The sequence below is a fragment of the Anolis sagrei genome, chromosome 10 (assembly GCF_037176765.1).
Source record: "Anolis sagrei isolate rAnoSag1 chromosome 10, rAnoSag1.mat, whole genome shotgun sequence".
NCBI lineage: Eukaryota > Metazoa > Chordata > Lepidosauria > Squamata > Dactyloidae > Anolis > Anolis sagrei.
Window position 1 is genome coordinate 12,326,241 of NC_090030.1, and position 22,878 is coordinate 12,349,118.

Here is a 22,878-nt window from a genome sequence, read left to right on the forward strand (position 1 = left end):
CAGGGGTCCTCAAACTTTTTTAAACAGAGGGCCAGGTGACAGTCCCTCAAACTGTTGGAGGGCCGGATTATAATTTGAAGAAAAAAATGAATGAATTCCTATGCACACTGCACGCATCTTCTTTATAGTGCAAAAAACACTTTAAAACAATGCAATAATTAAAATGAGAACAATTTTAACAAATATAAACTTATTAGTATTTCAGTGGGAAGTATGGGCCTGCTTTTGGCTGATGAGATACGATTGTTGTTGTTGTTATTGTTGTGTGCTTTCAAGTCATTTCAGACTTAGGTTGACCCTGAGCGAGGGCCAGGTAAATGACCTTGGAGGGCTGTATTTGGTCCCCGGGCCTTAGTTTGAGAACCCCTGCTGTAGATCTTAGGAAGCTATTTCCTGATTTAAGCCATTGGCTTGTTATCTGAACTGATATCCCAACAGAGGATGGGCCAGAGATGTCAATGCCTTGGTCCTTTCAACTTCTTCCTGGCTGATATCAGGTGGTGCAATACTGGCTAAACAGTGTAATTTCTCCACTGGTGTAGGACATAGAAATCCTGTAATAATGCAGCATGTCTCATTAAGAGCCACATCCACTGTTTTAACGTGGCAAGATGTGTTCCACACTGGTATGCGTACTCAGCAGCAGAGTAGCAACGCGCAAGGGCAGATGTCTTCACTGTGTCTGGTTGTGATCCCCAGGTTATGCCATTCAGCTTTTGTATAATTATTTAATTATTTACTTTATTTGTATACCACCCCTCTCAGCCTTCCGGCAACTCGAGGCGGTTTACAAGGCAAAATTCAATGCCACAAAAACACAGTACAATTTAAAACATTAACGGCAATAAAATCAAAGCAACAGCAATAAAAATGTAAGTCAGTAAATCATCAATAAAATATTTTCCAATTCCATCATTTAATTGTTCCATTTTCCTATGTCCATTACTCAATAATTGCAAATTCTTGCTCGAACAGCCATGTTTTAATTTTTTTCCGAAACGTTAGGAGCGACGAATCCAATCTGATCTCCTTAGGGAGGGTGTTCCATAGTCAAGGGGCCACCACTGAGAAGGTTCTGTCTCTCGTCCCCGTCAAACGTACTTGTGAAAAGTAAAGTAAAGGCACTCCATGCAGTTATGCCGGCCACATGATCTTGGAGGTGTCTACGGACAACGCTGGCTCTTCGGCTTAGAAATGGAGATGAGCACCACACCCCAGAGTCGGACATGAGTGGACTTAATGTCAGGGGACTACCTTTACCTTTACCTATACAATATGGAGACCCCGGTGGTGCAGTGGGTTAAAGCACTGAGGTGCTGAATTTGTTGACCGATAGGTCGCAGGTTCAAATCCGGGGAGCGGCATGAGCTCCCGCTGTCAGCCCCAGCTTCTGCCAACCTAGCAGTTCGAAAACATGCAAATGTGAGTAGATCAATAGGTACCGCTCTGGCGGGAAGGTAATGGCACTCCATGCAGTCATGCCGGCCACATGACCTTGGAGCTGTCTATGGACAACGCTGGCTCTTTGGCTTAGAAATGGAGATGAGCACCAACCCCCAGAGTCGGACACGACTGGACTTAATGTCAGGGGACAACCTTTACCTTTACCTATATACAATATATTATATTATATTATATTATATTATATTATATTATATTATATTATATTATATTATATTATATTATATTATATTATATTATATTATATAGGTCTGGAGCCTTTAAAAAAGATTCCTTGAATATAGGCATTGTGGTATACTGCATAGCCTTTTAGAAACACTATATAGCCTTTTTCTAACTCCATATATATGCACGCACATTCCGGTGCTTCTTTAACAATCCAGCAGTTGCCCAGAATGTTGTGTCATCAAATTGGAACCAGCCGCCGAAGTTCCTGTGTGTGGCATTGCTTAATGTGTGATCCTTGGCTCAAAGAAAGTAGAACCAGAGGGGAAAGAAGCAGCCAGGGCTCAACAATAATAATTATCCTTTTCTAAAAATAGGAGTGTATCATCAGACCTCATGCAATGTGGAGCAATGTGAGAAATGTCTGGAGCTCTTCTTTGCAAAGAAGCTACTACAGGTTTTGAACACCAAAACAGAATATTTATTTCTCAAAGTCCTTGCAGACTTGGCACAGCTTGGCAAAGTTACAAACAAAACAGTCAATTGGTAAAACCATAGAGATGTTCTTTCTTTCCTTCTTTCCTCTAGTCGCTGAATTACTCTCCTCCAAATGGTAGAAAAATCCTGAGATCTTTTTACCCCAACCCTGAGCTGGAAAGCATGGGCCTTCCCTATTCCAGCCCAAGGTTAGTTTGGAGAAGAAGCAAAAAGAGGTCAATAACTATCTCAATAGTCCTCTATATCAAATAGCTCAATTAAGACTCAATTGGACCCAATATTACTCAATCGCTATTCTATCTATCTATCTATCTATCTATCTATCTATCTATCTATCTCAATTAGCTTCTTTATCTATTTAACTCAATCAGCTTCTCTATCTAAATAACTCAATCGTATTTACAATGATTTTTTTCAGAGCTCCCTGCCTGACCAACAGCACATCTGAAGCTTTCTTTCTTTACACTGAAGGAGGCAGGGGAGATTCCAAAATGGAGACCTCAAACCCTAGGAAAAAGGGCGGTCTCTAAACCCAAAGAGATACTTTCCTAAACTAATAGCTGCAGGCTGGCTTTGCAGACTCTGATACTGTTTAACTTCCAGGGTGCTGCTGGGTCTGTAGCAGCCCTGGGGAAATGCAAAAGAACACTATCCCATGCAACTAAAAGGTAATGCAAACTATGCTCCTGAAAAGTCGGAACAGTGGTTGTTAGCTTTATTTTTATCTCGCCTTTTTCTCAATATAGGGACTCAAGGTGGCTCATGGCCTTGTAAAACTACAACCTGCCGGACTCCATAGCATTGAGCCATGGTAGTTAAAATGATGTCAAAGTGCATTAATGCCACAAAATCCATCCTTCAAAACTCTATGACTTGATGCAGGGTGAACTACAACTTCCATCATTGAGAGTCAATCCTCCAAACTCCTGTAGTATGTTTAGTTGCTGATTAGTTTTGCTCTGTTTGTTGTGCAGACAGAGATGGGAAGCGTAGGAAAGGATTAAGGGAGAGGCAGTGGGCGGGATCATGCAAATTGCGCACCAATGGAGAGAGTAAGAAACACTGGAATGCCTGTGGTGGAGGAAACACATAAAATCTAGGATGAAATTGTCCCTGAATGAAAGCATTTCTTGGGTGGCGGGCAGTATGGTGTTAGGGGAGGACATTAGCAGGGGTTGGGCTACATGTTCATGGGGCTCGCTATAACCTGAAATGTCATTGGAGGGAGGGCTTTTGATGACCCCTCGGCACTGTGGGTTAAAGCTGCTTGTGGAAGTGGGAGCCTGTCTATGGAAGTGGGCACCCAGCCACATAGACATATACATATTTTCATTTGTATTAGGTATATGGATATTGAGTCCCCATACATTTTCTTATTTATATATGTGTCTGTAGCTCTTCTTAGGGGTTGGTATAACCTCTGGTTTGCTAATAAAACTGAATTATTGTGTTGCAAAGTGATTTTTTTTCTTGTCAGGAGCAACTTGAGAAACTGCAAGGGGATGCCTGAATGTTTTGATGTTTTAGCATCCTTGTGTGAGGCTTCTCTCATATCCCTGCATGGGGAGCTAGAGCTGACAGAGGGAGCTCAACCTGTTTTCCCCTGATTCGAACTGCTGACTTGTCAGGCAGCAGTCCATCCTGTGTCACCAGCATAAAATGTTTGGAAAGCTCGGCTCAAAGGGCAGAAAACCTGAATGTTTTATATTAAGGAAATATATACTTTTTGTCATATTATGTCTGCATTCCTAAAGAGGTGGGACAAAAACCAAAGTTCATGAGTGAGCAGGAGACAGAGAGAAAGAAGGAAAGGGGAGAGCCATACATTCAAAAAAAATTCGGCTAGAGAGTGAAAGGCACCATCTTCAGCCAAGTCACAACAGAATCCCTCCTGCGTTAAACGGAGAAAATTGCAGGCTGAACTTTGCAAAAGAGTCAGATTTAGACAGCCATTTTTCATCCTTGCACTTTCTAATATGGTCAAATGGGGTTGCCAGAAATGCAAGTAAAATCAGTGCCCTTTGGAAATGAAGTGCCTTGGCTTTCTTTTGTCTGGAGCAGGCTGGTTAATGTCTTGGCTGGCTTTGTCAGTGGCGCTCAGCTGGGCTCTTTGCAGGGTGCTCTTTCGACTTGGAACGGTAAGCACATTCCTTGCGTCCCCAAGAATGTCAAACGAAGGCGAAACCGGCAGTTAAGACCTCAGCCTGGCTCCGTTCCCTGCAGTTGAATTCATTTGCCTTGGCAGCTGCCCACCATTCCTTGTTATCGCCCTATTCCCATTGAAATGGGCATCTCTTTGGAGCATTATCAGCAGCAGGTCAGGTAGTTTCAATGGACGGATGCCATTGGCTGGTACCAGGAATGCCCTGTGCAAATCTATATTAATAAAAATGTAATGTTAGTTTGTGCGATTAACATAACTCAAAAACCACTGGAGAAATTGACACCAAATTTGGACACTATACCCCTAACAGACCAATGAGTGACCATCACTCATAACCCCCCCCCCCAAAAAAAAACCAGCGGAAAGGACTTTAAAAACCCAAATATGCTAAATGATTAAAGCTAAATGACAATACAGAAAAAAGGAAGGAAGGGGAGAGAGAAAGAAAGAAAGAAAAGAAAAGAAAGAGGGAGGGAGGGAAGGAAAGAAAGAAAAAAGGGAAGGGAGAAGGAAACATGGAGGCAAAGAGCAAAAGAAGGAAGAAAAGAGAAGAAAGGAGAGAAATAAAGAAGGAAAAGATAAAGAGGGAAGGAAGGAAAGAGGCAGAGCAGGAAGAAAGAGAAAGAGGGAGGGAAGGAAAGAAAAGGAAAGAGAGAAGGAAGAATAGAAGCAAAAAGCGAAGGAAGGAAGGAGAGAGGTAGAGAAGGAAGGAAGGAGAGAAAAAGGAAGGAAAAGAAAAAAGGGGCAAGGAAGGAAAAAGGTAGAGAAGGAAGGAAAGAGGGAGCAGAGGAAGGAGGGAAAGAAGGAGAGAAAGAGGGAGGGAAGATCACAGCAACGCGTGGCGGTTACAGCTAGTCTATATAAATAAAAAATGTAATGTTAGTTTGTGGGATTAACATAACTCAAAAACTACTGGACGAATTGACACCAAATTTGGACACAATACACCTATTGGTCCAAAAAGTGACCATCACTCATAAAAACACTGAAAAACACAGTGGAGGAGACATAATATAATATAATATAATATATTGTGTATACATATAATATTGATAATATAATGTGATATAATATAATACTAATAAATATAATAATACAATATTATAATTATATGTTTTATATTACATGTAATATTACTAATAATATTACAGTATAATAGTATAGTACAATATAGTAATATATCATACTAATATTGTGTTGTGGTAATAATATAATATATAGTATTTACATATTACTTGTAAGCCGATCTGAGGGGCCCCTAAAGAAGGACAATTATATGTTGCATGTTCCAGAGTAGGCAAATCAGACAATCTCCACATCAACACTAACAAAGAAACAACAAGAAATACCGTTTGATCACAAGCATCAAGAAATTACATATATTAGAAACCAGCACTTTCTCATTACTTTATTTTCCAGATCATTCTGCAGATCACCAGACTGGGGCACAGCAACGTGTGGCAGGGGGTGGCTAGTCAAAAATAAAGCCGTTTCCTTTTTTTAAAAGAAGAGAATAGGTTGGATACAGCAAGTTCTAGGCATGGTTTCCTGTCTTAACTTCACCAAAGAGCCCCTGGAATTTGCAATTTCGAGTCACAAGATTTTGCAAGGTTTGCCTTGCGTTTTCCCCTCTTGCTTCCTCTTTCTTTGGCCTCTCCTTTTACTTGCCAGGGAGCTCTGCTTCCATATTTGGAGCTCGTTGGCCCGACTTCTGGCCTCACATCTGCTTGGCGGAGGAATTGGGTAGGTTTCTTTTTTCTACTTGCCCGTATATGGGAAAGCAGCTGGAGGAGTCCCATAACTGGCCTAGATGGGAAGTTAGGCAACCTCTGGAGCGCTGGGTTTCTCATGATGAGCTGATAGCCATCCCACCCTTTCTTCCCTGGTTTCCTAGGAACGCTCTGGAGAGGACAGATGTGCTCTTTTGACTTCTGCAGCTGCATCATAACAGTCTGTAGCCTTATACACCTTTGTATTACCAAGACAATTTGGTAGAAGAGGACAAGCAAGAAAACCTGTATGTCAGCTAGCTAGTTAATAACTCATTTAGGGGCAATGGCTTTCTGGGAGAGTTTATGTTAGCAAGCATATTGCCAAAAGATGTACTATGAGTCCTTTGTTCTACTCAGGATTTCTGTTTGTTTTATCGTCTTGAGACCCTGGAACCTTTTTGCTGCAGCCAAAATAAACTTTTATGATCTCTCACTCAGTGGTCGTATCTGGCTGTGGACCAGACCCCATTATCAGGGAATAATAATAATAATAATAATAATAATAATAATAATCCAACGTGTGATCCAATTCAACAGCCAGCAGAGTGTCTGTTGTGGACTCATCTTGTTGTTTTTCAAATACTACTACTACTACTACTACTAATAATAATAATAATGCCACCAGCCTGTGACAAAGAACTGGTGGGATTACAAGCCGGAAAAATTACAGAAAATGAACATTTCAAATACCTCTGGGACTTCCAAATTCAGACAGATAGAGTTTTGGAGCACAAGACTCCTGACCTCACAATCGTGTTAAAAAACAAAGTATGGATTGTCAATGTTGCAATCCCAGGTGACAACAGGATTGCAGAGAAACAACTGGTAAAGATGACACCATATGAGGATTTAAAGATCAAACTGCAAAGACTCTGGCACAAGCCAGTCAAGGTGGTCCCTGTGGTGATCGGCACACTGGGTGCAGTGCCTAAAGACCTTGGCCTGCACTTAAACACATTAGGTGCTGACAAGATTACCATCTGCCAGCTGCAAAAGGCCACCTTACTGGGATCTGCTCGCATTATTCACTGATACATCATACAGTCCTAGACACTTGGGAAGTGTCCGACGTGTGATCCAATACAACAGCCAGCAGAGTGTCTGCTGTGGACTCATCTTGTTGTGTTTCTAATAATAATAATAATAATAATAATAATAATAATAATAATAAGCTTTATTTATATCCAGCTCTATCTCTGAGGGGACTCAGAGCAGATTACAGTATACACATATATAGACAAACATTAAGTTCCTTTTATGCAGTGAACAACAATGACATACAATACACAAACAAAGGCAAAGGTTTCCCTTTCCATCTCTGGCGTCTGGAGGCGATGCCAACTCTGGCCATAGGGAGGTGTTCTTGTTCCATTTTTCCATGCCAAGGAGCCTGTTGTCCGTAGACCCTCCTGGTTGTGTTGCCGGCATGGCTGCATGGACTCCTTTTACCTTCCTGCTGAGGCAGTACCTATTGATCTACTCACATTGCATGTTTTTGAACTACTAAGTTGGTAGAAGCTAGGGCTAACAGCAGGAACTCACTCTGACCCACAACTTCGAACTGCCAACCTTCTGGTTAGCAAGTTTTTTCTGCAGCCAGCAGTTTAATCCGCTGTGCTACCACAGCTCCAACTACAGTATATTAATCCTGTTCAGCAAACTGATACAATCCCACACCTACCCAAGTGATCATGTAGATGTGCCCTAGTTGTGAATAAATATCAAACATTAAGTACATCTCCATTAGGACATATTTATTGGGCTTGCACTTGTTTGACTTAAGTTGATTGAGTGCAACCTTCTTTTGTTTTTATTCAAGGCCTTGGGAAGATCAAGTTGCTTCTTGATTCAGACAATGCTCCAGTTTACAATTTGGTTTGGAAACTAGACATGGGACCACACTCTTTCCTCTTGCAACTGTACTTTACATTTCGCTTTGAGCACTAAACACAGATTACTGTCAAGTCAGAATCAGCCAACCATAGATAATACTTGGCATCCAAATCAAAACTGGAATCCCGTTGTTTTGGTGTGGAGAACAAGTAGCAACCACAGATTGCGAATGTTTAGATGGTTTGTACTAAAATGAAAGCTGAAAGAAAACCCACAGATACTAGAGAAGAAGAGAGAGAGTGCATATGGCTCGGTCCTGATTTTCCAAATTTAGATTCAGATCTCTGTTTTAAAACATTTCTGCTTGATAAGGAGGTAATCTCATTTTTTGCATTAGGAATGACTTGAGAAACTGCAAGTTGCTTCTGGTGTGAGAGAATAGGCCGCCTGCAAGGACTTTGCCCAGGAGTTGCCCGGATGTTTTACCATCCTGTGGGAGGCTTCTCCCATGTCCCTGCATGGGAAGCTGGAGCTGACAGATGGGAGCTCACCCCACTCCCCAGATTCAAACCAACAACCTTTGGCATGAGGATTTAACCCATTGCACCACCTGGGTCTCCATAGTGTGGCGGGATGGTGTGACTAAAGAAGCACATTCAGAGCAGGATTTCTCACCATAAAACTTTTATATAAACTGTATAAACTAAACTATTCTATAAACTAAAGTTCTAAATGGGGCCATTTGGACTTAATTCCAAATATTTCTGATTTCCAACTCTCCTTCCTCGCAATACTCTTAGCATTTTGCATATTATACAAAGGTTTTTCACTGCGAGCAAAGGGTTTTCAGTTGTTCTGCCTCATTTGCTCCTGCCATATCTTTTGGCACATCTTGAATTACCAAGTCTTGAAAAACAGTGAAGGAAGGGACTTTTGAATTTCCTCAGAGACTTGCATTCTTGTAAATTTCCATGTCAGGTGAGCTAGCAGACGTTTATCACAGATTGCTAGCCAAATGGCCTCCTCCCTCCTCCGCCCACCTTTCCCTGCAATGTTTTCAGGCGTGGGAGGATATATTCCAAGGCCTCTTGTCTTGGTCCTCCAGACAGTGTGTGTGTTTATATGTGGGCTTTCGTGACTACCAGACAAGGTTTCCTATCTCTAACGCAGTGTTTCTCAACCTCAATCCCAGCAACTACAACTCCCAAATGTCAAGGTCTATTTAACCTAAATTCGACCAGTGTTCACATTTGAGCATGTTGGGAATTAGTGCCAAATTGGTCCAGATCCATCATTGTTTGAGTCCACAGTTCTCTCTGGATGTAGGTGAACTACAACTCCAAAACACAAGGTGAATGCCCACCAAACCCTTCCAGTATTTTCTGTTGGTCATGGGAATTCTGTGTGCCAAGTTTGGCCCAATTTAATTGTTGCTGAGGTTCAGAATGCACTTTGATTGTAAGTGAACTTTAAATCCCAGCAACTACAACTCCCAAATGTCAAGGTCTATTTAACCCTAATTCCTCCAGTGTTCACATTTGAGCATATTGAGTATTCATGCCAAATTGGTCCAGATTCATCATTGTTTGAGTCCACAGTTCTCTCTGGATGTAGGTGAACTACAACTCCAAAACTCAAGGTGAATGCCTACCAAACCCTTCCATTATTTTCTGTTGGTCATGGGAGTTCTGCGTGCCAAGTTTGGCCCAATTCAATTGTTGGTGGGGTTCTCAATGCTCTTTGATTGTAAGTGAACTTTAAATCCCAACAACTACAACTCCCAAATGTCAAGATCTATTTAACCTAAATTCCTCCAGTGTTCACATTTGAGCATATTGAGTATTTGTGCCAAATCGGTCCAGATCCATCATTGTTTGAGTCCACATTTCTTTCTTGATGTAGGTGAACTACAACTCCAAAATTCAAGGTCAATGCCACCAAACCCTTCCTGTTGGCCATGGGAGTTCTGTGTTCCAAGTCTGATTCAATTCCATCTCTGGTGGAGTTCAGAATGTATTTGATTGAAGGTGAACTATAAATCCCAGCAACTGCAACTCCCAAATGACAAAATCAACCTGTCAACCCCACCAGTATTCAAATTTGGGCATATCAGGTATTTGTGCCAAATTTGGTCCAGTGAATAAAAATACATCTTGCATATCAGATATTTACATTACGATCCATAACAGTAGCAAAATTACAGTTATGAAGTAGCAACGAAAATAATTTTATGGTCGGGGGACACCACAACTTGAGGAACTGTATTAAGGGGCTGTGACATTAGGAAGGTTGAGAAACATTGATCTAACAGACCCCAATGTCTTGCTTCCAGATTAAGAAGCAACAGCAAGATGTGCTTGGCTTCTTGGAAGCCAACAAGATTGAGTTTGAGGAGAAAGACATAGCGGCCAATGAAGAGAACCGCAAGTGGATGCGGGAAAATGTCCCCGAAGAGAGCCGTCCAGCCACCGGGAATCCCTTGCCGCCGCGGATCTTCAATGACAGCCGGTATCTTGGGGTAAGAGCCAGATTTCCATTATCAGCCTTTGGGCAAGACTACATATAGTATGTATAATATATCTTGGAGCTATAGAATTCAAGCCTAGACATGACATTCGTATCGATTTACCATATACACGTAGCCTGATAGTGTGCACAATATTTTTTAAAATAATTTTGTGCATGAGATGACATTTCTATACATCGAAGCATCACAAAACAAAGGTGTCACTACCTCAGCCACCCCCATATTCAATTTTGGATTTTGATGTATTTCGATTTATGCTCAAGTTGTAATAGGATCCAGAAAGATGGAAACCGTGATCCCAGTCCTTCCTTCTTTTCGTCCGCATTTTGAGAGCACACTTGCCAATATGGAATATCCGTAATTGACTGAGGTCATGTGATATTTTCAATATTACAATCTAACTATGCAATATTACAAACTAACTTTAACGATAGCAAGGTCTGTTCTGGCTTTATTTTCATAATTTGTTTCCCTCCAGGATATTTTTTTTTTTTTGTGTCTGGAGCGACTTGAGAAACTGTAAGTCACTTCTGGTGTGAGAGAATTGGCCGTCTGCAAGGACGTTGCTCAGGGGACGCCCAGATGTTTTGATGTTTTACCATCCTTGTGGGAGGCTTCTCTCATGTCCCTGCATGGGGAGCTGGAGCTGACAGAGGGAGCTCATCCACGCTCTCCCCGGATTCCAACCTGCTGGCACAAGAGTTTAACCTGTTGTGCGATCAGGAGTCGGCAGTGGAACTCTCTGCCCCAGAGTGTGGTGGAGGCTCCTTCTTCGGAAGCTTTTAAGCAGAGGCTGGATGGCCATCTGTCAGGGGTGATTTGAATGCAATATTCCTGCTTCTTGGCAGGGGGTTGGACTGGATGGCCCATGAGGTCTCTTCCAACTCTTTGATTCTATGATTCTATGATTCTATCATGTCATGCATATGTTTTATAACTTCTTAAGCCTTTGGTGTCAAAGAGTGATTGTGCCTCACCAAACTACCTCCCAGGTTTGATAGCATTGAGCCATAACAGTCCAAGCAGTGTCAGACTGCATTAATGCCACAAAGTAGATGCATCCTTTGGCTCACATGAAACCTATACCTTAAGGCCCAGAGCAGTGATTCCCAACCTGTAGTCCATGGACCACCAGTGGTCCCCAGAACTAAAATATGGTCCGTGGCCTCACTGTTACTACACCATTGCAACAAGAGCGACTAGTTTAATGAAACCCTCTTATAGTGCCAAGGCAATGGGGATGTCAGGAGAGGAGAGGCTAACTACCCATGAAAGCCATGACAACAAGCCTCCTGACTGCTGCTTCTCCTCTTTCTCCCTCCTCTTGAGCGGAGCTGTTCTATGTGGTGCCTGGAAGTGAGGGTGCCTTGGTGTCTTTGTTTTTAGGCCTGTTCCTGGGTTTTTCGGGGGGGTGCTGATTCAGAAAATTGTGTTGGATACACCACATCCCGAATAGACTACTGCAACACTCTCTACATGCGGCTGCCTTTGAAAACTTCTCGGAAGCTCCAATTAGTCCAGCGGTCGGTGGCCAGGTTGTTAACTGGAGCTGCGTACAGGGAGCGTACCACTCCTCTGTTGCGCCAGCTCCAAAGGCTGCCGATTAGCTTCCGGGCACAATTCAAAGTTCTGGTTTTAACCTTTAAAGTCCTGAACGGTTCTGGCCCAGATTACCTGTCCGAAGGTATCTCCTGCTATGAACCATCACGAAGCTTAAGATCATCAGGAGAGGCCCTGCTCTCGATCCCACCACTCGCGGTTGGTGGGGATGAGAGACAGGGCCTTCTCGGCAGTGGCCCCCTGTCTGTGGAACTCTCTCCCTAAGGACATCAGGTTGGCTACCTCCCTGCTGTCCTTTAGAAGACAACTGAAGACCTGGTTCCGGGGTCTGGCATTTGATTAGAGGCCAGCGGCAATAGGAAAAGGAAATTTGGATTTTGCGACATGGATTCTCCCGGCTCGGCTTTTACTGGCATGTTAATCTATTAATTTATTGTTAAATTTTACTGATGATGTACAATGTTTTAAAATGTTTTTATTGTGAATTGTAATTTTTATGGTATTTATTCTGTTAGCATCCTCTGATGATCATGTGAGGCCGCGCTGAGTCCCCTTTGTGGGGAGAAGGGCGGGATAGAAATATATGAAATAAATAATAATAAATAAATCATCAGCTCTATATTATTAAATATGGTTTCCTGTGGGAGAGCAGATGGCGTCTACTGGATGGCATATGTTCTGTATCAGAAACTAGAGCTGATGTGGTCTATCCAATGAAATTTTCTCAATCAGCACACCAAATACCAAACCGAATCTAAAGTTGAGCACAAACCGATTCGTAACCCTTTTGGTACTAATGTTGGAGAGCGGTCCCTGGTCAAAGTGGGCCCTGATCAAGTGGTCCCTGGTCACAAAAAGGTTGGGAACCCTGTCCTAGAGCCTTGAATTGGATCTTTCTAGCCATTACATTGATTTCTCTCTCTTCCCATTTTCCTCCCCATAGGATTACGAAGCTTTCTTCGAAGCAAGAGAGAATAACGCCGTATATGCTTTCCTAGGTTTGACTGCCCCACCGGGTTCCAAGGTATGTATCGCTGGAATGTCATGTTAACTTCTGCTAGTTTTGTTTGCATTCTTATTTTTAAAATAAATCATCAGGGCCAAGGGTGTTTCATTGGGATAGGAATGGTTTTTAACAGTTTTTGCCTTGTTTTGGAATTGGTTTTAATAATTTGTGATATTTAATTCTATTACAATATATGTATTTCATTGGTTTTTACATTGCATAGTTTTTTGAGTGAGCCACTTTGGGTCCCAGTCTGTATATAATTCAGATTGCTTACTATATTGTATATGTGTGTATTGGTATGCTGTTTTCCCTTAACTCTATGTTGTTTGAAATTGTGGGAGGGACTGCAGACCATGTGATCAGATCTGGGACTATTCAGAATGAGACTCCATTTTAGAGTTGTGTTCAGTCTGTATTTTTTTTGGCAGTTATGCATTGGACATGAGACTGCACCAAACTGCTTGAGTTATGCTTTAGATCAGGGGTCCTCAAACTAAGGCCTGGGGGCCGGATAAGACCCTCCAAGGTCATTTACCCGGCTCTTGCTCAGGGTCAACCTAAGTCTGAAATGACTTGAAAGCACACAACAACGACAATCCTATCTCATCAGCCAAAAGCAGGCCCACACTTCCCATTGAAATGCTAATAAGTTGATATTTGTTAAAATGGTTCTTCATTTTAATTATTGTATTGTTTTAAAGTGTTTTTTGCATTACAAATAAAATATGTGTAGTGTGCGTAGGAATTCATTTATGTTTTTTTTATCAAATTATAATCTAGCCCTCCAACAGTTTAAGGGACTGTGACCTGGCCCTCTTTTTTAAAATGTTTGAGGACCCCTGCTTTAGATACTACAGAAAAAAGACCGCAGTAGACTACCTTAGATAACTTACTGTTTAAACTTACTTATTGTATGCCAAATATATTTTATGAGAGAATCGCTATTTTTGAGTAACTGAAATAATACTTCTGAAAATCTGCTATATATTTTGTGCATTGGCATAATCTTTGTTCCTAATAGTTCAAAGAGATAACCAGGTATATCAGTCTAACAACTGAGAAACCTAATTTGCCTTGCATGAATACCAGTGGATATTTACTACTAAAGAGAAGATTCATTTCAATGAGTTCTTAGCTCTTCTCAGGAAGAGCATACTTTACAAATGGTTATGATCATTTCAAATGGTGCGAATGCCAATTAATCTCCAAAAGGCTCTGGAGATTCTGGTGATGATCTCAAAGGTCATCCTTTTCCAAAAGTTTTCAGCACAGCACAGAATTTATTGGAGCTAAACAGAGTTTAGTGGGGATTATGCCACACACAAAACATGCCTTTATTATTTGCCGAAGTTCCAGCACAATTTCCCCTTTCTTTTCCAGCTCAAGCCATCACAAAAATAAAAGCACGTGTCTATGTTGTTGATGCTTCGCTTCCTGAAAATGCCCTAATATTTGTTCTTGTTCTTCCAGGAGGCAGAAGCCCTGGCCAAGCAAGAAGCCTGAGTGGCCTTCCATTCCTAAAGCCTTAAGTATTCTCCAAAGGGAAATATCTTCAGCTTTTGATACAATAGCAACCTTGTCTACGCTTCGGGAGAGAGAGAAAAAGATGTTGTTGTTTCTGATTGCTCTGCACAGCTCTGAATACAAGATGATGGAGCGCCAAGCAAAACATGCCATTCAAAACAGCAAATGTCATTAAATGGATTCCGAAATGGTTGACATTTCCACGTCTCCCCGCCCACCAACCCATGTAGAAATCAGCTTTTTTACTATCTATAATGCAGATGCCTTGTTATGCCCAGTAATCCAGCAGTTTAAGCAAAGTGGAAACAACAGTACAAACAAATCTAAACTTTTCAAAAAACAAGCCCCAGTGCCTAAGCTGTTCCAAAAACATTGTTGAAAACATAAAATGCTATAAAGTTGATCTTTTTAAAACAAACTTTTCTATTTTGTTGTTGTTAAGCTAGAATGTAGCACGGTGATAGTTGCAAGCGCTTGCAGGGTCTTAGGGTATATTTAGACTTGCAAAGTATAGGTACTAAAAGTGTATTTTTCTTTTTGGTCATAATGGAATATCTTTTTTGAAAGTGAGATTCTCATTGGAGTGAATTCCTGCAGAAGAGGCAGGTTTAATCATGGCACAATGCCACTGCCTTTTGGGGACCTAAATGCAGCCAGATATGGGAGGGTTTGTTTTGCAAATAAGCCATAAACAAAACCAAGCCAGGCATGGCTCTTGCTTCTGCAAAATTGGAAAACTTTTGTGTCTCTTTGTGCAGAAGTTCCATTCTTGTTTCTGGGTGTTTCAGGCTTTGGAAAGCATTGAGTCATTGCAAAAAGTATGGAAACATTGGAACTTGGAAATCTTTGCTCCTGTCTAGGAAGAAGTATTTGGAAAACAGGGATTATTTTGTGAGATGAGAACATCACAGATCTCATACTTCATACATCAAGGGCTCTAGCTATAAAATAATATCATTAATAGGTTGCTGTGAGTTTTCCGGGCTGTATGGCTATGTTCCAGAAGCATTCTCTCATGAGGTTTGCCCACATATATGTCAGACATCCTCAGAGGTTGTGAAGTCTGAGGATGCCTGCTATAGACACAGGTAAAACATCAGGAGAGAATGCTTCTGGAACATAGCCATACAGCCCGGAAAACTCACAACAACACAGTGATTCCAGCCATGAAAGTCTTCGACAACACAATATCAGTAATATCAAAAACTGTAGGGTCCATTTGGAGATGGATATAGGAGTTGGTCTGAAAGCCAGAATCCGGAGCCAGTATCTTTATAGTCTGTTTGATGCTCGTTCCCAAGTATTTTTGTACTTATAGCCAAAACTAATCTAGAACACACCAATTTACAGGGTTCCTTCCAGAACACAAAACATTCCGGGCTCCAAGCTTTTTCATAGAAAACCAGACCAATTCAATCTTCAGAAACCAGGCTATTTTGAATTTTCTGGGCTGTCTGGCCATGTTCCAGAACCATTATCTCCTGACGTTTCAACTTCATCTGTGGCAGGCATCTTCAGAGGTTGTGAGACTTCCTGCCATAGATGCGGGCGAAATGACTGGAGAGAATGCTTCTAGAACATGGCCATGTAGCCTGGAAAACTCACAACAACCAGTGATCCCAGCCATGAAAGCCTTCGACAATCTTCAGAAACACAGAGGAGGAGGGACACATTAGCAAACAACAAAACAGATTCCAAAGGTGAAGAAAATAAGAGATTGAAAGAGAGAATACTTTATGATAGCTTCTATGGTTTTCCAGGAAATATTTCATGCATTTTCCATCTCCGAGGGATGTAATTGTTTGACTCCCTTATTTTGCAAAATAGGAAATAGCATTGTCCAAGGAGTCTGTCCCACCTTATACCTTTTGTGCAATTTGCATTGATGTGCCTTTTAAATTTCATGTGCATTTAGGAATGTTTCACAACGTTGATCCACACACTTGAGGGTTTTGATTGATCATCTTTCAGGTTGCTTTAGAAATGGCATGGAGAAGATAGTTACAAACAGAGCTATTCTAGGGCCCCTTCTACACTGCCATATAATCCAGATTATCAAAGCACATAATTCACATTATCTGAACTGGATTATCTGAGGGCCCTTCCAGAAGAGCCCTATATTCTGGGATCTGATCCCAGCTTTTCCATTTATCCCAGATCACCTGGCAGTGTGGACTCATGTAATCCAGTTTAAAGCAGAGAGCTTGCGATCAGATCCTGGGATATAGGACCTGTTTGGAAGGGCCCTTAGTCTACATTACCATATAGTCTAGTTCAAAGCAGATAATCTGGATTTTATAGGGCAATGTAGAAGGGGCCGAGAATTGTGAATCAAGTTTAATGCTGGGAAAATGATTATCAAATATATTGTTGTGAATCCAAAACTCTGACTAGACCTTGCTCATTCCATTTTAAAGAATTGTTTAGACTTGTTTCACAATGTATTCTTTGTTCTGTAAACCTATCTGAACTCTTTGCTGTTTTTATTCATTTGGGTTGAATGTTTGAAATCCTTTATTTCACCATCAGTGATAATTTGGGGTCCTGGATTGATGAACACGGCGACAAAGTGTTTTGGCTAATTCAATTTCTCAAATAATTCAAATGAGGATTAATGATTCCACTTTAAGGTTGTTTCCATGTGTGTCCTTTCTGTTAAATTATTCCTGTTATGGGTAATTGATACACTGCAACAAATTCCAATTTCCAAAGCCCGCAGTTTACAAGCTGCACATTGACCTCCTTGTGTCTACTCTGCTGCTTCGTGTTAGATCTGAGTGCATTTCCTAATAAAAGTTTCTACTCATCCTTGTGCATTATTTGTCATTTCCAGGTCCAGAAAAAGTAAGATAAGGATTGCATAAGGTTTGCATTGAATATAGTTTCTGAAAAATTCCAATATGAGCTTGATTTTGATATGTGGGTGCAATAATTCCCTTCTTAAACAGTGGGTTCCAATCCCAAATGGGGTCCCTTTAGCTCAGTATTGGCATTGTGAAAAATTTGGAAACAGTGAAGGCTTTCCGGACAGCACTGCCATATAATCCAGAATATCAAGTCAGATAATCCAGATTATCTGCTTTGAACTGGATCATCCACTATTTTCATCACATTCAGTAGGAGCCCTCGGTGGCGCAGTGGGTTAAACCCATGTGTCGGCAGGACTGAAGACTGACAGGTCACAGGTTCGAATACAGGGAGAGCACGGATGAGCTCCCTCTATCAGCTCCAGCTCCCCATGCGGGGACATGAGAGAAGCCTCCCACAAGGATGGTAAAATACCAAAAACATCCTGGCGTCCCCTGGGCAACATCTTTGCAGATGGCCAATTCTCTCACACCAGAAGCAACTTGCAGTTTCTCAAGCCGCTCCTGACACGACAAAAAAATCACATTCAATTTAATATTGGCTCCAACACTTCCATGTGTGTCTTAAGCAGGGTTCTAGTCCCCATTCAGCCATGGAAATCCAATAGGTCACTTTGGACAAGTCACATTCTCTCAGCCTCAGAAGAAGGCGATGACAAATCCTCTGTGGAAATATTGTCCAGAAAACTGCATCACAGTTTCGTCTTAAGGTTGCTGTAAATTGGATACGACTAGAACACATAAAACAACAACAGCAACAAGACTACTCTGTCTTTGTATTTCACAATAACTTGAAATTTTTCCCATGTACACAACTGATAAGTTTTATCCAAGTCAGGAAAACATGTCAATAATTTAGTATCATTTGAAATCAGATTGTCAGATTGTATTCCTTGCCGCGTGGTCTCTTGTTGCAATTTTCAGGAACTTTGGGACTTCTTCATTCTCAATGGCTTCAAACAGCATCTCAAAGTCCTACAACAGACAGATGCAAACATCACATTAAAGCAGTATTTCTCAACCTTCCTAATGCTGCAACCCCTTAATACAGATCCTCATGTTGTGGTGACCCCAAAACATAACATTATTTTTGTTGCTACTTTGTAACTGTCATTTTGTTACTGTTATGAATCGTAATCTAAAGATCTGATATGCAGGATGTATTTTCATTCACTTGACCCAATATGCCCAAATTTGAATGCTGGTGGGGTTGGGAGGAGGATTGATTTTGTCATTTGGAAATTGTAGTTGCTGGGATTTATAGTTCACCTACAAAGAGCATTCTGAACTCCACCAATGATGGAATTGAACCAAACTTGGGACACAGAACTCCAATGACCAACAGACAATACTGGAAGGGTTTTGTGGGCATTGACCTTGAGTTTTGGAGTTGTGGATCACCTACATCCAGAGAACACTGTGGACTCAAACAATGATGGATCTGGAGCAAACTTGGCATGAATATTCAGTCTGCCCAAATGTGAACACTGGCAGATTTTGGGGAAAATGGAGCTTGACCTTTGGGAGTTGTAGTTGCCGGGATTTATAGTTCACCTACAAACAAAGAGCATTCTGAACTACACCAACGAAAGAATAGGGCCATGCTTCCCACACAGATTCCCCATGCCCAACTGTGCTTTCTGATGGTCTTTGGCGAACCCTTTGACATCCCCTTATGACCCCTGCCCAGGGGTCCCGAGGTCGAGAAACTGCATTAAAGAGAGAACGGAAAGCCAAAAGAAGCTTAGATTTTTCTATTCACTGAGCAACCATAATAGACATCTCAGACGTAAGGAATTTCATATAGCGATTTTACTTTTTAAAGGCTAATGAAGGTGTCAAACCTTAAGTCCCTTCTACACTGCCATATAAAATTCATATTATCTGCTTTGAACTGGATTATATGGCCATGTACCCAGATGATCCAGTTCAAAGTAGGTAATGTAGTTTATTTGCTTTTATAATCTGGATTATATGGCAGTGTAGAAGAGGCCTTAGTGTAAGAGGCAATGTTTATTACTGAAATACATTTTCCCCCTTTTATTTCTTTCTATCTGCACACATATAAGACTCCTTTCAAGGTTAGCACTGCCATGGCAACTCTCAGTATCTAAAACTATAATTCCTAACCCTATTGCAAATCATAAGGTTAAAAGGTGAAGCACACCTGCATTTAAATATATATTATACACACACGTGGGTTGAATGAAAAGTAATGCCTCCATCTTCGTTACTTGGATTTGGATGGGAATATTTTAATAAATCAAATGCAGAAATAATCCTTAGAATGTGCTGTTTAACTACCACTAGTCACTTTCCCACATAATCACCAGACAGTTGGATACATTTCTGCCAACAATGAACAAGTTTTCTGAAACCGACACAGAAGAAGTCGACACTGTTTTCGCAACTAGCATCTCACAGTTCTCTCAACGTACCCATTGTGCACAGATCTTCGGATAGCCAAGCAAAGCAATAATGTGACCCTCACGTTTTTGTGAAATGCCGATTATGATTGAAACTTCTCTCTGAGTGATGCAACGATCGTCCTGAATCAATCTGTCAACCTTTTGCTTGTGAAACTCGGTTGCTGTCACAGGACGTCCAACTCTTTGTTTGTCATGCAATTCAGATGTTTCCACCTCAACATCTTTAAACTTACTCACTCAACAAAGCACAGTACTCACATCAACACAATCACCATAAACAGCTTGCATTCTCTGATGAATCTCCTTTGGGGTGACACCTTCTGCTGTCAAGAATTCAATGACTGCACGTTGCTTAAGTCGCATTGACCAACCATCTGCACAGGTTTCCATACTTCGCACTTTAACAACACAACCATTCAATGCTAAGGCATCCCACCAAAATGGAACTGTAGAGGAGAGTCTACTGAACAAGCCAGTACCTGCCACATACCAGTACTGCCATCTGTTGAGGAGTTACAAAGGTGGAGGCATTACTTTTCATTCATTATAGCAGGAGCCCAAACGGTACCAACTGAAGGAAATGGGAGCAACAGAACTTCAAAAAAATTAAATGATTTTTGTTTGAATCATAGAATTGAAAAAGACCTCAAAAGCCATCTAGTCCTATCCCAATCTGCCAGGCAGGAAAGGCACAATCAAAGCACCCCCCAACAGATGGCCATCCAGCTTCTGTTTAAAAGCCTCCAAAGAAGGAGCTTCCACCAGACTTCGAGGCAGAGTTCCACTGTTGAACTGTTAGGAATGAAACAGGATCCTCATTTGGAAATCTTTAACATAGGAAGACAGTTTCAGAAACATAGCAACTGTAATATCTGTTTCTGATTTCGAAAATACATTCCATTCATTTCAAGGCATGATACTTGGCATTTAGAGGGCATCACCAAAGATAATCTAACCTAATCTTCCCAAGGCTGCCTTCTCTTACCCCGCAGTAGTCCTTTCCATTAAATATCTGAGGAGGGATTGCATCTGGTTTGCCAGCTTTGCTTCTCATCTCCTGGAGCAAACCTTCACTGAGGGACACATCCACTAACTGGTACTTCATGTGTCTTCCATCCAGGATGCGAAGGACTTCCGACTGCTGCTGTCTCACCTAGATAAATGCAAATACAGGCTGTCCCTGAGTTACAACCATCCAACTTGCATATGACTTCCAGTTACGAAAGGGGCGGAGGCAACAGGAAGTGAGAGAAATCTTCCCCTCAAAAGGGAAATTCATTCCTGAAAGAGTTGTTATCATGGGGAAAAGGGCTAAACATGCCCAACTCTTTAAGCCACTCCTCACAGGGCTTGTTCTTCAGACCCTTGATCATTTCAGTCACCCTTCTCTGGACACATTCCAGCTTGTCAACATCTCCCTTCAGTTGTGGTGCCCAGAATTGGCAGAACAGAGCATGGGTAGCATGACATCAGGAGAGAATGATTCTGAAACATGGCCGTAAAGCCCGGAAAAATCACTGCAACCAAATGCAATAATGTATTCCATGATTGATTAATGTAGCAAACTATATCCTCTTCTCTTGTGGGTTTAACATTAATGATTTGAACTTTGTTGTCGTTTATTTACCAAATATTTACTAATGTTTCCAAACCTTGCCAGGAAAAGCCAGCATATGTTAGCCCCCTCTACAATGCCATATAATTCAGATCATCAAATCAGATCATCCACATTATGTGCTTTGAACTGGATTATGTGAATCTACACTGCCGTATCGTTCAGTTTGAAGCAAGTAATCTGGAATTTATATGGCAGTGCAGAAGGGGCCTTGGTCTAATAAGGAAGGTGATGGGAAAGAAAGGAAGGCAGGCAGACAGAGAAGTCTTGGAGAGCTTGCCAACTAACTCATCCGCTGAAGCTCTTGATGAGGACTATAAGCTTGTGTGGGATGGGGTCTGAGTTCAAACAACCTGAAGACACACAATTGCAACAAAATTGAGTTCCAGTTGGTGACCGCATTTCTGTGTACGAACCCACACGATCTCTTTGATCATCCGGAGAGGCCCTGCTCGCGCTCCCGCCTCCTTCGCAGGTGCGATTGGTGGGGACGAGGGACAGGACCTTCTCGGTGGTGGCCCCCCGACTCTGGAACTCACTTCCCAAGGACATCAGGCATGCCCCAACATTGGCAGTCTTTAAGAGGAGCTTGAAAACGTGGCTGTTCCAGTGTGCCTTCCCAGAATAAGGAAAATTCCCAGCAATATGTCCTCTAAATGCACTTTACTACTGGTTTAGGATTGACCACGCTCCCTCATCTCTTTTAAAATCCTATACCAGATATATCCTACCTTGTTCATGCCGAGCATTTATTTTTAAAAATTTTAAACTATTACATTTGGCCCGGCCATAGGTTTTAAATCCTTGTGTTACTGTATATTGGTTATTGTTTAAATGTAATTTATATTAATTGTATTGTATTTACTGTATTTGTTTATTACTTTTGTTTATTGATGTGTTGTTGGGCTTGGCCTCATGTAAGCCGCTCCGAGATTTTTTGTCGTGTCAGGAGTGACTTGAGAAACTGCAAGTCGCTTCTGGTGTGAGAGAATTGGCCGTCTGCAAGGACGTTGCCCAGGGGACGCCCGGATGATTTGATGTTTTTATCATCCTTGTGGGAGGCTTCTCTCATGCCCCCACATGAGGAGCTGGAGTTGATAGAGGGAGCTCATCTGCCTCTCCCCGGATTCGAACCTGCGACCTGTCAGTCTTCAGTCCTGCCGGCACAAGGGTTTAATCCACTGCACCACCAGGGGCTCCCCTTGGGGAGATGGTGGTGGGGTATAAGTAAAGTATTATTATTATTATTATTATTATTATTATTATTATGCCAGCATTGGCTTGTGCATCAGACAAAGAAAGACTGAGCATCCTTGACCCTCCAAAATCCAAGCAATGTCCAGATGAGTGGCTGAGAGAGTGTGTCTATATTATAAACCTGCACCTTCCTTCACCTGTCTAGACCCTGTAATGCTGGAATAATAGACCCGGATGGAGTCCATCCTACACTCCAA

The 22,878-nt window shown here is 41.6% G+C and overlaps 2 protein-coding genes across 2 annotated transcripts in view; one reads left to right on the forward strand and one right to left on the reverse strand.

Annotated features, from left to right (window-relative positions):
- SH3BGRL (SH3 domain binding glutamate rich protein like) overlaps positions 1-17,319 on the forward strand; it is a 36,074-nt gene extending 18,755 nt beyond the window's left edge. The window contains exons 2-4 of the mRNA XM_060756300.2: positions 10,226-10,411; positions 12,924-13,004; positions 14,460-17,319. Of these exons, the coding sequence (XP_060612283.1) occupies positions 10,226-10,411; positions 12,924-13,004; positions 14,460-14,492 (300 nt within the window). The 3' untranslated portion in view covers positions 14,493-17,319. The remainder of the gene's footprint in view (positions 1-10,225; positions 10,412-12,923; positions 13,005-14,459) is intronic.
- Positions 17,320-18,187: 868 nt separating this feature from the next.
- On the reverse strand, positions 18,188-22,866 carry LOC132763158 (SH3 domain-binding glutamic acid-rich-like protein 3). The gene is made up of 3 exons (XM_060756548.2): positions 22,819-22,866; positions 20,795-20,962; positions 18,188-18,355 (listed from the first exon to the last, which is right to left on the reverse strand). Exons 1-3 carry the CDS (start codon positions 22,864-22,866, stop codon positions 18,260-18,262), a joined length of 312 nt encoding a protein of 103 aa, XP_060612531.2. The 3' UTR covers positions 18,188-18,259.
- Positions 22,867-22,878: the final 12 nt, after the last annotated feature.

What these genes read in the sequence shown, in the direction of transcription:
- LOC132763158 (XM_060756548.2), bottom strand. Translation starts at nt 22,866, where the DNA reads ATGGACTCCATCCGGGTCTATTATTCCAGCATTACAGGGTCTAGACAG. An exon ending in GCATTACAGGGTCTAGACAG is followed by an intron (nt 20,963 to 22,818) that starts GTGAAGGAAGGT and finishes GCATTTATCTAG; the next exon opens with GTGAGACAGCAGCAGTCGGA. An exon ending in ATGGAAAGGACTACTGCGGG is followed by an intron (nt 18,356 to 20,794) that starts GTAAGAGAAGGC and finishes TGTCTGTTGTAG; the next exon opens with GACTTTGAGATGCTGTTTGA.